At 38.8% G+C, this 14,995-nt stretch overlaps 1 protein-coding gene across 1 annotated transcript in view; it reads right to left on the reverse strand.

Annotated features, from left to right (window-relative positions):
- Positions 1–14,995, reverse strand: part of fer1l4 (fer-1 like family member 4) — a 113,288-nt gene that overhangs the window by 12,104 nt on the left and 86,189 nt on the right. Inside the window, exons 32-43 of the mRNA XM_064969262.1 lie at positions 12,696–12,815; positions 12,323–12,362; positions 11,099–11,193; positions 10,755–10,886; positions 10,453–10,569; positions 10,107–10,234; positions 9,656–9,826; positions 9,367–9,521; positions 8,536–8,717; positions 5,337–5,422; positions 5,121–5,219; positions 4,608–4,849 (exon numbers count right to left, since the gene is read on the reverse strand). Coding sequence (XP_064825334.1) covers positions 4,608–4,849; positions 5,121–5,219; positions 5,337–5,422; positions 8,536–8,717; positions 9,367–9,521; positions 9,656–9,826; positions 10,107–10,234; positions 10,453–10,569; positions 10,755–10,886; positions 11,099–11,193; positions 12,323–12,362; positions 12,696–12,815 — 1,567 coding nt within the window. The remainder of the gene's footprint in view (positions 1–4,607; positions 4,850–5,120; positions 5,220–5,336; positions 5,423–8,535; positions 8,718–9,366; positions 9,522–9,655; positions 9,827–10,106; positions 10,235–10,452; positions 10,570–10,754; positions 10,887–11,098; positions 11,194–12,322; positions 12,363–12,695; positions 12,816–14,995) is intronic.

Genomic DNA, 14,995 nt, shown 5'->3' on the forward strand with positions numbered 1-14,995 from the left:
TCCCATTGCTGTGAGAAGGTTGGCGTGCACAGTGGAAACAAGAGAGGTGGTCGATTGAGTATGTTACCATGCACACTAGTAATTTAATATTAAACTGATAATGGCAATAGGCCGAGTATGGCATTAGTCATGTAAACACCTTACTTTGCTTATCTTAAATCGGCGTAATGTCAAAATTGAAGTAAGCACACACTGATTAAACACCTGTTTTTCTGAGCAATCTTTCTTTTTATTAGGTCATGTAAACACCTTACTTTGCTTATCTTAAATTGGCGTAACGTCATAATTGAAGTATACACTGATTAAAACACCTGTTTTTCTGAGCAATCTTTTTTTTTATTTGGTCATGTAAACAGCTTAATCGGAGTTCAAGCGGTGTTTTTGATCTGCGAATGTGCCAGCACCAGCAGCGCAAGCCTCCGTCTTATGCATGATTGAAGTGAGTTCGGGAAAAGTATGCATTTTAGAATATACAAAACGTATATTTACAGTACCAGTCAAGACTTTGGACACACCGAATCATTCAAGGGGTTTTCTTAATTTTTACTATTTTCCACATTGTAGAATAATAATGAATACATAAAACCTATGTCATCAAGGCAAAGTTTGGCTACTTTGAAGAATCTCAAATATAAAATATATTTTGATTTGTTTAACACTTTTTTTTTTAACTACATGATTCCATGTGTGTTATTTCATAGTTTTGATGTCTTCATTATTATTCTACAATGTAGAAAATAGTACAAATAAAAAAAAAATGTATTTTACCTTTATTTAACCAGGCAAGTCAGTTAAGAACACATTCTTATTTTCAATGACGGCCTGGGAACAGTGGGTTAACTGCCTGTTCAGGGGCAGAACGACAGATTTGTACCTTGTCAGCTCGGGGGTTTGAACTCACAACCTTCCGGTTACTAGTCCAACGCTCTAACCACTAGGCTACCCTGCCGCCCCAAAAATAAAAACCTCAACTAAATATTGAAATGAATAATGTTGAAATTGGTGACTAAACTCCCTCAAGTAACTCTGGATCAGTGGTAGAAAAAGTACCCAATTGTGATACTTAAGTAAAAGTATAGATACCTTAATAGAAAGTTACTCAAGTAAAAGTTCAATTCACCCAGTAAAATACTAATTGAGTCAAATGTAAATGGAAAATGTACGGAGTAAAAAATACATTATTTTGTTTGGGAATGTAGTGAAGTAAAAGTTAAGTACAGATACCCACTACTTAAGTAGTACTTTAAATTATTTGTCATGGTCAAAACATGTTGATGCAATAGTAACTAAGATGGGGAGAAGTCTGTCCATAATAAAGCGCTGCTCTGTCTTCTTAACAACACTATCAACAAGTTAGGTCTTACAGGCCATAGTTTTGTCGCACCTGAACTACTGTCCAGTCGTGTGGTCAGGTGCCACAAAGAGGGAAAATTACAATTGGCACAGAACAGGGCAGCACAGCTGGCCCTTAAACGTACACACAGAGAGCTAACATTAGTAATATGCATGTCAATCTCTCATGGCTGAAAGTGGAGGAGAGATTGACTTCATCACTACTTATTTTTAAAGAAGTATTGACATGCTGAATGCACCAAGCTGTCTGTATAAACTACTGTCACACAGCTCGGACACCCATGCATACCCCACAAGACATGTCACCAGGGGTCTCTTCACAATCCCCAAGTCCAGAAAAGACTATGGGTGGCGCACAGTGCCCATGGATTTTGTATTGTAGATATGTGGTAGTAGAGCAGTGCCTGAGTGCAGAGACTTATTGTGTTGTGAAAAGTGTTATGAAATGTAATATTTGTAATTGTATGTAACTGCCTTAATGTTGCGGGACCCCAGGAAGAGCATCCTAAATAAATACAAATGTCCAAACTCAGAATCAACTAGGCTTTCCAGCTTGGTAGAACATTTTTTTTTGACTGGCGATTTTCTGCATTTATGAAAGTCCCATCAGGTAGCCTGATTTCAGATGTGTCCATGTAAACAGGATTATTAGATAATGTGTTATTCTTGCAAAGCTTATAAACCTTTAAATGTAACTATTGTATTAATCTGACTATTCACAATAATCTTAATATTGTGTGTATGTGAACATACTCAATGTTGCATAGTCCAAACAGAGAACTAGCCTAACAGCTGTAAGTATGTCTGTATATGGTGTAAGTGCCCATATGCCATTGACCTGCTCACCTTCTCACTGGGCACACCCTCCTGTGAATGTGAGTGCTGCACAACATATTGATCTGAGTTACATATACTGATCGGTGATTTAATTGTTGATCTATATGCTATGTTTTAATATTTGTCCTGGTATAGGCATATGTACCTGGAGCTGAATATTAAAATATTGTTCTGTGTTGTGTTACTCAGCAGGAAAAAAAATATTGATGTTGATCGCTATTCCCATGTGCCACCTCCGATTAAAATAACCTGTGTGTGTTAGTTTAATCCTGAGGTCACCTCATGTATAGAAAAAAGTGGCGTAGTATCGGCAACATGTTATATTTGGGGGGGTCGGCAATTTGAGCTGACTGTCCCGGGGTAACCCTGACTGGCTTGGCTGTGCAAACCCTGGATCTTGTGGAGTGCTTTTCCTATATGCTGCCAAGGCAGCAGCTACTCTTCCAGGGGTCTAGCAAAATTAAGACAGTTATACCATTTTAAAAGCATTACAATACATTCATGACAGATTTCGCAACACACTATTGTGTGTCACACGTTTAACATTTCCTAATGTGTATTGAAGCTTTGATTTCTTAATATTTTGCATGCATATTTTCTTATTTTTATTGCATGCTACTTTTATTATTGTCCAAAATGTGAGGACACATTTGGAAATTGCAGGGGGAATATGTGACAGGCGTCACATCTAGACTGTTTGCGCCCATTTGCATCTTATTATTGGGTAGTGGGGCTTGCCTTGTGAAATGCCCGTGTTTCCATGTGCTCAGCAGTTTCACTTTACCTGTGAAGGTTGACGTGCCTCGGGAGGACGAGAGCGGTGACTGTGCCTTTAGTCCAAATTCCAGTGTGGCAGCTTGGTAGCCTAATCGTATGTCGAGTATGTGGTTGGCAAGATTGTGCCCTTCAGCCAGGATCCGCTCACCTTCTCCTTGGGCACTTCTTCATCTACTTACTGTGTATAAAGTTAACTATGGTGATAGAATAATTGTGCGCATGACAGCACTGAAGATTTGGTTATTTATGCTTATATGCTGAGCACTCCAATGTTGATAATTGATGTGGGAAACTATGAATCTATTGAATACAAAGCTGATGCTAAAACTATTAATTGCTGCTGCTGAAAATAAAATTACTTATATTGCAATCTTGTTGTGTGCTTGTTATTTCCACGTTCCACCCCTGTTGATAAAGAACCTGTGTGCTTTATAGTGTTTTAGATCTTTATGTAATTATCAGAGGACCGATCACCTCTCCAAAAAGGTGATGTAGCGGCTACAACCTTGAACGGGTCACATTATGCTAACGTGACAAACTATTGTAATTAAATACATTAGTTGATTGCTGAGATAAATCGTTCTTGGTCTCCTTCTGAGGTAAGAAGATGGTTAAGATGTCAGGAAGTTGTCACTTTAAGGTATTTTTTTGTATAACTATTTAGGAATTTCTGCTTGGACAGTATGAAGGAAGACCAATGTTTGTCATGCCAACACTCACGACTAAGATCAAAACCTAAAGCCTTAATTTCTCTATTAGCATATGTTTACTTGTAGGGATATACTGTGTTGAATTCTACTAAACAATCTAGAAACAAACCATTATGTATTATGAAAAACATACCCTAGTTAAAGGATTGTGTGTGATTGTTATTGTCATCAGCACCATTAACTCTTCATATTTGCTTTAATTCTTCTTCATTGCAAGCAGATAATATTTGATTAAGTCATCATTAAAAGACCTGGGCCAGTGAATCATTTAAACTGGATACGTTAGTGCCTGGGCCAGTGAATCATTTAAACTGGATACGTTAGTGCCTGGGCCAGTGAATCATTTAAACTGGATACGTTAGTGCCTGGGCCAGTGAATCATTTAAACTGGATACGTTAGTGCCTGGGCCAGTGAATAATTTAAACTGGATACGTTGGTGTCTCTTGTGCAAATAAAAATGTAGAGGACCTCTGTATTGAGAAATGTGATTGTTTTTTTTGAATCCATCTATACCTTTGTATTTTCCTGTATTTTGTAAAAGGTGTAACATTGTAAAATGCAGGGATCCCTTGTGAAAAAAACCTTGGTCTCAACTCCCTGTTGAAATAAAGGTTAAAAAGAAATATATACAAAAATGAAGTGCTAATGTATAGTTCATGTTTACCAGTAATTGGTACGTTCATCAGTCGTTCTGGTATTGTTTTCGTAGCCAATATGAACTGAGAAGAGGAAAACTAAAAATCTAAATAATTGAATACTTATGCCATTTAGCAGGCACTTTTACCCAAAGCGACTTACAGTCATATCTGCATAAATTATACATATGGGTGGCTCCAGCGTAATCGAACCTACGACATTTGGCATAGCAAGCTCCATGCTCACACAGGACAACAGAACCACAAAGATACAAACTCATCATGACCTCTCACCCAGGAAGTCGTTTGCGGCGATGAGGTCATAGTCCCAGACCTGAAGCACAAGAACGGCAGGCTGGCGGAACTCAGATTCCTCCAGAGAGAAGATAGACTCCTTTTTTGTATAGGTGATCTCTTTCTCTGTGGGGAGGTAGTCAAACCGGAAGACAAAACGCCAGTTGAAGTTCCCCTCCCCAGTCAAGGAGTTGAAGTGGACATCAGTCTCCTGTTTGTTCCCATCTAAGCCTTTAATCCAGCTGTATTCAGAGTGACAAACAATTCACCGTCAATTCACACAACATCTTTCTACAAATAATCTTTGTATATTATCCATAAAATCCATATCCAGTTACTGTACATCTTGAGAGGCACATCTGGTAAGAACAACTCAAATGTCCCCATTGTTACATCTGGCATTTCATCACCGAAATGATTTACAAAATAATTCATCCATTTGGTATTCTAGGTTTTGTGTGTGTGTGTGTGTGTGTGTGTGTGTGTGTGTGTGTGTGTGTGGTTTTTACCAACCCTTTCATGTATATATCACTGGATTTATTTCCAGTGAAGGGGTTGACATCATCCAGGACGACGTCATCAGTATTCCATATGATCACGCGCAACTCATAGCTTTAGTGAGAGAGAAAAGTGGGTGTTGCTGAGTTATCTTTAGGTTGTGGATCCTAGTATGTAGTAGTATGACATGGTGTCTCACAGACACTAACTTTGAACACTAGTCTGGATTACCTTACAGGCAGCCGTGGTTTGATATCGATAGGTGGGGGTGCTGGTACGTCCATAGGAAACATATCGATCCACATGTGAGCATAGCCCTGAAAGCACCGGGCACAGAGCAGTCAGGACAAGGACTGAACCAGTGTTCAGGGGTAATCACTGGAACACCAATATCGCCATGTCTAAAACTTGTGGTTACATTAAACACAAATCAGGACATCCACTACCTCTGGTCCAGGCCGTCATGTGCAGCTTTGTAGCCGTTTCCTGCAGCCTACTGGCCCTTGGCCTCATGGGTGTAATTGTATTTTCTTTTTCATCCTTTCATATTTAATAAACATACAAAAAATGTAAACTGCAAAAATCTAGTGTTTCTATGTCAAATGGTTTTGTTATATTTCAATCTTCTGTGATGTATATAAAGTGTGATATTGGGATGCAAACTAAAAATTCAATATATTTCAACTCTATATCTGACATGGTGCAGTTGTCTTCTATTTTTATCCCATTACCATGTGTGTGAAGTGTATACTTTTGTTTCAAAATATACATGTTTAAGACTACCAAGAAACACTGTGACCCTGATTTAGCCCACTGCAGTAAAAGGTTAGTCTCCCAGGCAACATGAAGCACCGAGTGTGATGCCCCATAAAGGAATTTTGTTTTGGGACTGAATTCACTCATAAGATACTGGACACTGTATCACGGGACGCTTAGATTTCTAACAAATGCAAGACCACACGCCCATCACTGTGATCTGTCCGACATGGTGAAGTGGCCCTCCCTTCCCACAAGAAGGACTACTGCCTACTTATTTATGCTCCTTATTAATAAGGTCGTCACAAACGTATAGTCTCTGTCTCAGACACTACTATCTTTCACTGTTCCTAAGGCCAGGACTAAATATGGGAAAAATAAAATGTTCCTTTATTGCTCCTTGGTCTTGAAACGACCTGCAAAGTACTTTAAAACTGGAAGAGAGGGTGTCACTTGCTGAGTTTAAAGCTCTGATTGAAGAAAACGTTGTTGACAATTAAGACCATGTATTGTATTGTGTTCTTGTGTTAAGTACACCCTCAAGGGTTTTTTTCTGGTTAAATAAATAAAACGTTGCTAGAGTGCTGACAAACTTTTCTGTCCAAGCGCTAGGGTGACATTTCTCAAAAATACAAAATAAACAACTTTTGAGCACTTTGTATACTGCCTCCTGGATCTGTTCATGTGACATGTGGCTTACCAAGGAGCAGAGGTAAGGAGACCAAGCAAGGCAGCCATATGCAAAGTTCTTAAAAGTAGTTTATTTCTGTCACAAAATTCCCAGAGAAGGCTTATTTGTTATTCTTCTTAGGTTGTAACTCCTTGGCTCGTTCAGTGTGACACGTGCAGTTGTAGACACCGACAAAGTTATAGCAGTGTCAGATTGTTTTTGCATTTTATCGTGTAGTGTGGCTGGTGTTGAGATCTGATTCCAGTGACTGACCAATAGGAACACGGTCGGCACTGAGTATGCGCACAATAATACGATTATTATGAATAGTCAGATTAATATAATAGTTTGATTTAAACGTTTAGCCTACATGCTGGGCCAGAATAACCATTTCCCTAATAATCTTGTTTACATGACACATCTGAAATCAGGCAACCTGATGGGATTTTGATAAATGCACAAAATCAGCAATGAATATAAACATTCTACCACATGTTATTTTGGGAAAGCCTTTTTGATTTTGAGTTCGAACATATAAGATGCATATTATTCAGTTTTTCCAAACTCATTTCACTCACCCTTAAGAATAGAGTGAGGCTTGCACTTCTGGCACATGTGCAGATCAAATACATCGGCTGACGTAGCCTTGCAAGCCAATCGCCGGCAGAACTGACCAGGTTGATAGCAAGATTTTAATTTGGTAACATTGCACAGTGTGACGTGATAATCGTAAAAGATTGAATCCGACATACAGTCTGCAAAGGTCTTAAGATCACTTTTAAAGCTAGCTGTTTAGCTTGCTAGAACATTCACAAATAGTTAGCTACCACATGTTCTTGTCAAACTGTCAACAGAGTAGCTTGCCAAATAACAGTAAAAAAAACAACAACAAAAAACACTTGATGTCAAATAAATCAGATTTGACAGTTCAGACAAATCGTATTGACAGGAATCAGAGTTTACTTCAAACTGCCAGCGTGAACAAGGCTTAAGATACAGTGAGCTCCAGAAGTATTGGGACAGTGACACATTTTTTGTTTGTTTTGGCTCTGTACTCCAGCACTTTAAATTTGGAATGATACAAAGACTATGATGTTAAAGTGCATACTGTCAGCTGAGAAAGTTAGACGCACAAATATCATACCCCCAAGACATGTTAACCTCTCACCATTACAATAACAGGGGAGGTTAGCATTTTTTGGGGGGTGTGATATTTGAGCACCTGTAACTTTCTCACTCATAATTGTTCATGATTCATTCAGGATTATCCGTAATCATGGTAGCATCCACATAATTGTACAAGTGTTTAGAAACATATTCCTATTTTGAATAAAAGTGACTCCAAAATGACACGATGCATAATTTACCATTCCTTTCTATTGGATACAAAATAATCTGAAACAAAACCAAAAAAAACAGCAAATACTTTTGTAGCTCACTGTACGTGCTTAGTCGGTCCCTCAGATCCCCTGACACTGTTTTTTGTTTTTGTTCCAAAGCCAGAACAAAAGCTTCTGGTGAGGCTGCCTTTAGCCACTATGGTCCTAGCCTTTGGAACAGCCTGCCAGATAGTCAATGGGCCAGCCGGCCAAATTTCACATATTGGTTATCCCCCAAAGTGGACACATTTTTCCACTGGCCCCTGGACTAATGAGGATTTTGATGGCTTCAGAAACTGTAAAAAAAATACAAAAAATAAGAACAAATAAAAGCTTCTCTTTAGCTGTGCTTTTACCAAGGGTGTTCTTAGTTGTCTTAGCCATATTTTTTACTTTATTGATTTTATCCCATACTGTATATCTTATTTATTTTATCCCCTTTCATTTACTGCTGCATTAGTCTCTCATATTCACTGTTATTTTACTATTGTTATACTATTGTAATCTTGCCTATCTTAATTTATATTTGTCTAGAAACGTAAAGCTTTTGTTATATTTCTCACCTTTTATTTTATTTGTTGTTAAGCACTTTGAACTGCATTTATTGTAAGAAATGTGCCCTCACCTGAGGCAGTCCTGGTTTCTCAGAGTTGAGGAGGGAGCGTACTTCCACGTGCTCTGGTACAAGGGGACAGGCTCCCTCACAAAACTCTCTCATCTCCCCCCACCGGTGCAATACACTCAGGGCCTTGTGCTCATCCAGCTCATGCAGATCCTCTTCTGTCTTCTTGTTCTTCTTCAGCAACTCTGAGGATACAAAGGAAACATGATTGTGATAGTGCCACTTGTTCATGTTATGGATTAGTCATTAACATGCTTATAATGCAGCTGCAGATATTGTCAATTGGCACATGATTGCTATCTGTGTAAATCAGTTATGGTTTTTTCCACACGAAACAAAACAAAAAAAAGCTAATTACTTTTTGGATCAATCTGAAATGTAATACATGAAAATGTCCTCTGGAGCAAGGATATTTGGTATATGCTGTATATTTGATATTTGGATCTAGACTCTACAACATTCAATTTCCTTACAAGTTTGAAAACTGGAATGTGTGATGTAATCCTTATTATAAATCCTTATTATCTTGTCTAATGATTTTCAATTTGAGAATCATTGTCTCTATATAGCCTACACTTTCTCGTTCTAAACTTCTAACGCTGGTGGGATATAAGGACGACTGTGGTTTCGTGACAACGACCACAAGAGCAACTGCTCAACGATTTGACAGTTCCAACGCAATTACACTTCCGACACTGCCTATAAACAAAAGCAATGAAAAGCTATGCGTTTGTCGGCTAACCCGGGTTACCGCTGATCTGATTGAATCCTGGACATGGTCTTTTCTTTTCTTCAGTTTCGTACAGAACGACCCACATGATAAAGGAAACATACCTTCAGGAAACGCTTCATCAGGCACTTTGAAGATCTTGTTTAGAACTTTGATTTCCAATTCACGGTATTCCGGAGAGGGAATCGCATTATTCCTGCAGAGCTCTGCCAGAATGGCAGATGGTTTCTTGGCATCTCTCCACTTATTGTATCCGTCTCTGAAATCACAGAAAACAGCCTTAAATGACGCTGCAAAGACCAGTGATGAGGTTATGCCAATCTGATGCACTGTAATATCTTGTGCACATTATCGAGATGTAAGGTCCTGTATGGACAGGAATATCAGACACACTTGTCATAGTAGAGGGCGATGCCACAGCCTGCGTGGTGGTGGCTGTAGAAACGGTTCTCCAGGTCGATTCGCGTCTCTCCGATGAGGTCATCAGAGCCCACCAAGTTGTGGTCAAACACCATCAGAGTAATTTCCGTCTCCAGTGGGAAGGACACGGTCAGCTCAAACACTCTACAGGAGAAGTGCAACATGTAAACACTCCATACATGAAGAAACGGTCGTAAAATAACGCTAATCATATTGTCACACCTTCACAGATTTTTCAGGTATTGTACAAAGAGGATATGAATCTGAATTTGACTGCGCTGAGCCTTTAATGTGTTTGTTAAATAGTGATAGTTTCTGAAATACTCCTTGCAAATGGTTCCGCCTTAAAAAAACGGAATGTTTATAATTGAATTGAATATTGAATATAATTTGAATGTTTATAATTCTTCCTGTTGCCACTTACTCGCCAAACACTGGGTTGAGCTGTTTGGGAATATAACTGTCCTTGTTGTCCATGCTCTGTCCACCAACTTTCACCACCACATAGGGATCTGCCTTCCCATTAGGGTCAGTAGGGGCCAGGTTGGTGGCCTGGAAATTCATGGGGGAGATTGATAACATTGTTCCTTAATTTGCCCTTATGTAGTAAGGTTGATATTACTTGAGTAATAACATTGTATTAAGATATTAAAGTAATTTATTAATTACTTTGAAATTTCATAGCAATTGAGTTGTGCTGAGGTTTTTCGAATTCAGTTTACATGTCTTGAAATCATAAGCAACAAAAACATGCTAGCTTATAAGCCTACCTTCACAACATACACCCGCACTAGTACTTTAATGGGTGTATTTTGGGGAATTCCTTTGGTAATCTGGCGCTCTGCATGTTCGTCCTCAGGTGAGATGGGATAAATCAAAAAAGAACCCTGTGGTAACAAAAACACGTTTTTACTAACACTGTCTCAACCAACCACACAGTATCAGTACTGAAGAGTGGTTTGACACAATAGTGTGACTCTCTAAGACACACAAATATCGCTCTGATTTGATTTTTTGAGGGAGACACATTTCTCTTAGATCTAGAGTAACAATGTGTTCTTATCTCACTCACCTTGTATTTCCCCATGCTTCTCTCCTCTTCATCCTCATCCTCTTCTTCATTGGCTTTGCCTTTGTAGATGGGGAATGTGTGCAGCCAATCCATGAATTCGCTAAACTCATTCTCCAGTTCTGATTTATAGAGCTGAGAAAACACCCAGGTTATTAATGTAGCCTTACTGTATTTTTTGCTCACATTTTCAAGTATATTGGACAGACACAATGAGGAGATCGAAGAAAGTAAGGAGGAGGTATGGTGTGCGAGAAGGCGTGGACCGGATTGGAATCTACACCCCCATCCACACCTGCCATAGTGCCGTACAGGCTTCATCAAATTCTCACAGAGAAAATTCTCACCTGGAGAGTTGCTATCTTTTTCCGTTTCGGTTTGGGCGGTGGCTCCATCTCCACTATCACAGCGTCCTCCTCCTCTGCCTCTAATGTTCCAACATCTGTTGAATAAACATGACCTTTAACTCAGAGATTACAATTGCTCTGTGCATTGAAGCCTTCAATGAGATACAGCGTGTGCAGATTTCCACACTGAGGTGGGGAAAGGATCACTTGGCACACGAGGCTGATGCTTTACTGCTGTTGGGTTCTGAGAATATGAAACATACTTATTCATGTCACTGAGGGAGAGAGGGTAATGTATAACGTTTACAGTATATCAGCGATCTTATTGAAATATTGAGTGCTTGGGGTTATATACTCTGTAGGAGGAAGGTATATAGTGTGTGCAATTGAACTTGGAATGTGCTGAGTGCAGGGAAGCAATCACGTGGCAGGCACTGATAAGGGCAGAGAGCCATGGATTAGTGATGAAGGGGGTCGAGGTCAGGTCACGTTATTAAATTAAAGGAGAAAGAAAAGTTTAGGGCCTATTACTTAGTTTCCTGCCTAGCAGTAAAGATAATGTTTGTTCAGACGGGTAGGAGGAAACTCAGCCTCGGAGAAAGGGTTAAATATCAGTGCTTGTGTGAAAATGTTAGTCTAAAGCAGCTATTTGATCCTTTTGGAAGAATAAACTTGTTTGAACTTTCATAGTGTCCGTAGAGTTTTTACTCTGAAAACATTGTATTAATGGATGCTGGGAATGTCATTATATTAAACTCTTGTATAAAAGATTAGAATCCCAAAAAATGTATGAAGAACAGGGCACAAGTAAGAAAGTAAAGTATACATAGAATTTTTTAATTTCAAAAGCTCTGGGGTGATTTTACCAAAAGCTTCGTAAGTAAAAGGTACTGCTTTTCTTGATGAACCACAACTACATTACTGGTAGAGCAGCAAAGTACTTAAGACTTCATTAAGATTGACAGTCAAATATTGATTTTAAAATGGTTGCATTTTCCATTGTAGCTATGAGGTTTTGGGAAACTCACCCCAGTTGAATTGAACAATTGTAAGGAGGAGTTCACACAATATAGACTTGCAATTCTGAGCATAAGTGGTAAGAATAAAATCAAATAGTCTGTGACGATTTTCATTCCCCTATGCATCTAACTAAGACCGGGCCGTAGACAGACAACAACTCTCAGCTGTATTAGACAGACAACAACTCTCAGCTGTGTGGAGTACCTGTTTCCTGTTGTTCATCCATGTCCTCCTCGTTTTCAGTCTGGAAAAAATAAAAATATGTCTCACTATCATCAAAACAGATAAACATTACTGTAGATACACAGATAAACAGTACTGTAGAAAAAACAAATATTGACATTTCCTATGAATGAAAAATGTATTGCAAAACAAATTAAAATAGTGATTTGATTGTATGCTGATGCTGTATACAGTTGCAACAAACCTGGCCCTCAACAACAAATGTTGGTTTGGCCCACCAGAGACATCCAGAAACATCTGATGTAATTATGAACCTTTTTTTGTTGGATTACATTTCAGCACACCAAGCCCACCCTTGGTATAAAAACATTGCTTAGTTACATTCACTATATACCTGGTTTCTAAGCTCTTCCAGTGACGCATAGTACTTGGACCACCAATCCAGCTCCTCTTTCTCTGGGGTCTCCTCTTCAAGCTCCTCCACTTTGTTCTTCTTGAGTTTGTTCAGTGGAGACTGAGGATGAGAAAGTTGATTTGAAATGGATTTATTCTGTCACAAATCTCATACTGCACTATAAGACCCCATGCCTTTTCAGTAAAATATGTACAGAGGAAATATACAGTACTACGATATTGCTGCTTTGTATTTTTGCAAAACAGGCAATAGTAGGAACATTTAACCTTATCAGTCCCAGGAAATCCCACAGTGAAATCAACTTTCATTCATTGCATTGCTTACATTTCACCAATGATGTCAGCAAAAACCTGATAAACAAATATGCATTTATAAGAATGCCTTATGTAAATATAAATATAAATATCCAACTAGTCAAAGACAACGGTGGACAACAACATCAAAAAAGGTTAAAGGTCAAATAGGGGGTGCTTATATTTTAGTTGTGTACTGTCGAAGAACCTCTAACCTAACGTAGCAGGTGTTAAAGAAACACTTGAAACTAGATCGCCTACATGATGGTCTTGACAAGAAGGGAAAAAAACTTTTGTTGGAGGTTCTCTGCTGCACTGATCAGCCAATCCAGTAAATGTGGAAGAGGAGCTAAGATTGAGTGTCGCCTTGTTACTGTTCAAAAGCAGAAGTCTCATAACAAGCTCTCTTTCCATTTCCCCTGAAAACAGGAACTTCTGGCTGTGGGGTACTCGCCTCTGCCGAGTCACCAATAACCGGCAGTGGTGAAGTACTTAAGTAAAAATACTTTAAAGTACTACTTAAGTAGTTTTTTGGGGTATCTGTACATTATATTGTTGACAACTTTTACATTTACTCCACTACATTCCTAAAGAAAATAATGTAATTTTTACTCCATATGTTTTCCCTGACAGCCAAAAGTACTCATTACATTTTGAATGCTTAGGCGGACAGGAAAGTTGTCCAATTCATGCACTTATTAATTACAAGAACATCCCTGGTCATCCCTACTGCCTCTGATATGGCAGACTCACTAAATACTAGAACGTCACCCATTTAAATAAGTGCTTGAAAGTCACCCAGTAAAATGCCATTAGAGTAAATGTCTAGAAGTATTTGGTTTTAAATATACTTCAGTATCAAAAGTAAATGTAATTGCTAAAATGTACTTACGTATCAAAAGTAAAAGTATAAATCATTTCAAATTCCTTATAATAAGCAAAGCAGATGGACACATTTTCTAGTTTTTTATTTATTTACAGATAGCCAAGGGCACGCTCAAAGTCAGACATAATTTACAAACAAAGCATGTGTTAGTGAGGCCACCAGATCAGAGGCAGTAGGGATGTCCAGGGATGTTCTATTGATTAGTGTGTGAATTAGACCATTTTCCTGTCCTGCTAAGCATTCAAAATGTAGTACTTTTGGGTGCCATGGAAAATGTATGGAATAAAAAGTACAATGTAGTGAAGTTAAAGTAAAAGTTGTCAAAAATATTAATAGTAAAGTTAAGTACAAATACCCCCCAAAAACACTTAAGCAGTACTTGAAAGTATTTTTACTTTAGTAAAACGTAGCAAAAACCTTTTTTTGTAAATGATGTCTGAGTGCTGGTCTAAGGCACTGCATCGCAGTGCAAGCTGTGCCACTAGAGATCCTGGTTTGAGTCCACGACCAGGAGACCCATGGGACGGTGCACAATTGGGCCAGTGTCGTCCGGGTTAGGGGAGGGTTTGACCAGTAGGGATGTTCTTGTCCCAACTCGCACTAGCAACACTTGTGGTGGGTTAACAGTGTTTCCTTTGACACGTTGGTGCGGCTGCCTTCCGGGTTAAGCAAGCATTGTGTCAAGAAGTAGTGCGGCTTGGCTTGGCTGGGTTGTGTTTCGGAGGACGCACGGCTTTCGCCCTTCGCTTTCGACCTTTCAGTCGAAAGTTGAGTTGCAGTGATGGGACAAGACTGTAACAACTACCATGAATACCATGAAATTGGGGAGAAAAAGGGGCAAAAACACAAATTGTATTTTTTGTATATACAGTGCCTTGCGAAAGTATTCGGCCCCCTTGAACTTTGCGACCTTTTGCCACATTTCAGGCTTCAAACATAAAGATATAAAACTGTATTTTTTTGTGAAAAATCAACAACAAGTGGGACACAATCATGAAGTGGAATGACATTTATTGGATATTTTAAACTTTTTTAACAAATCAAAAACTGAAAAATTGGGCGTGCCAAATTATTCAGCCCCCTTAAGTTAATAATTTGTA

This window comes from Oncorhynchus masou, chromosome 6 (genome assembly GCF_036934945.1).
Source record: "Oncorhynchus masou masou isolate Uvic2021 chromosome 6, UVic_Omas_1.1, whole genome shotgun sequence".
Lineage (NCBI taxonomy): Eukaryota > Metazoa > Chordata > Actinopteri > Salmoniformes > Salmonidae > Oncorhynchus > Oncorhynchus masou.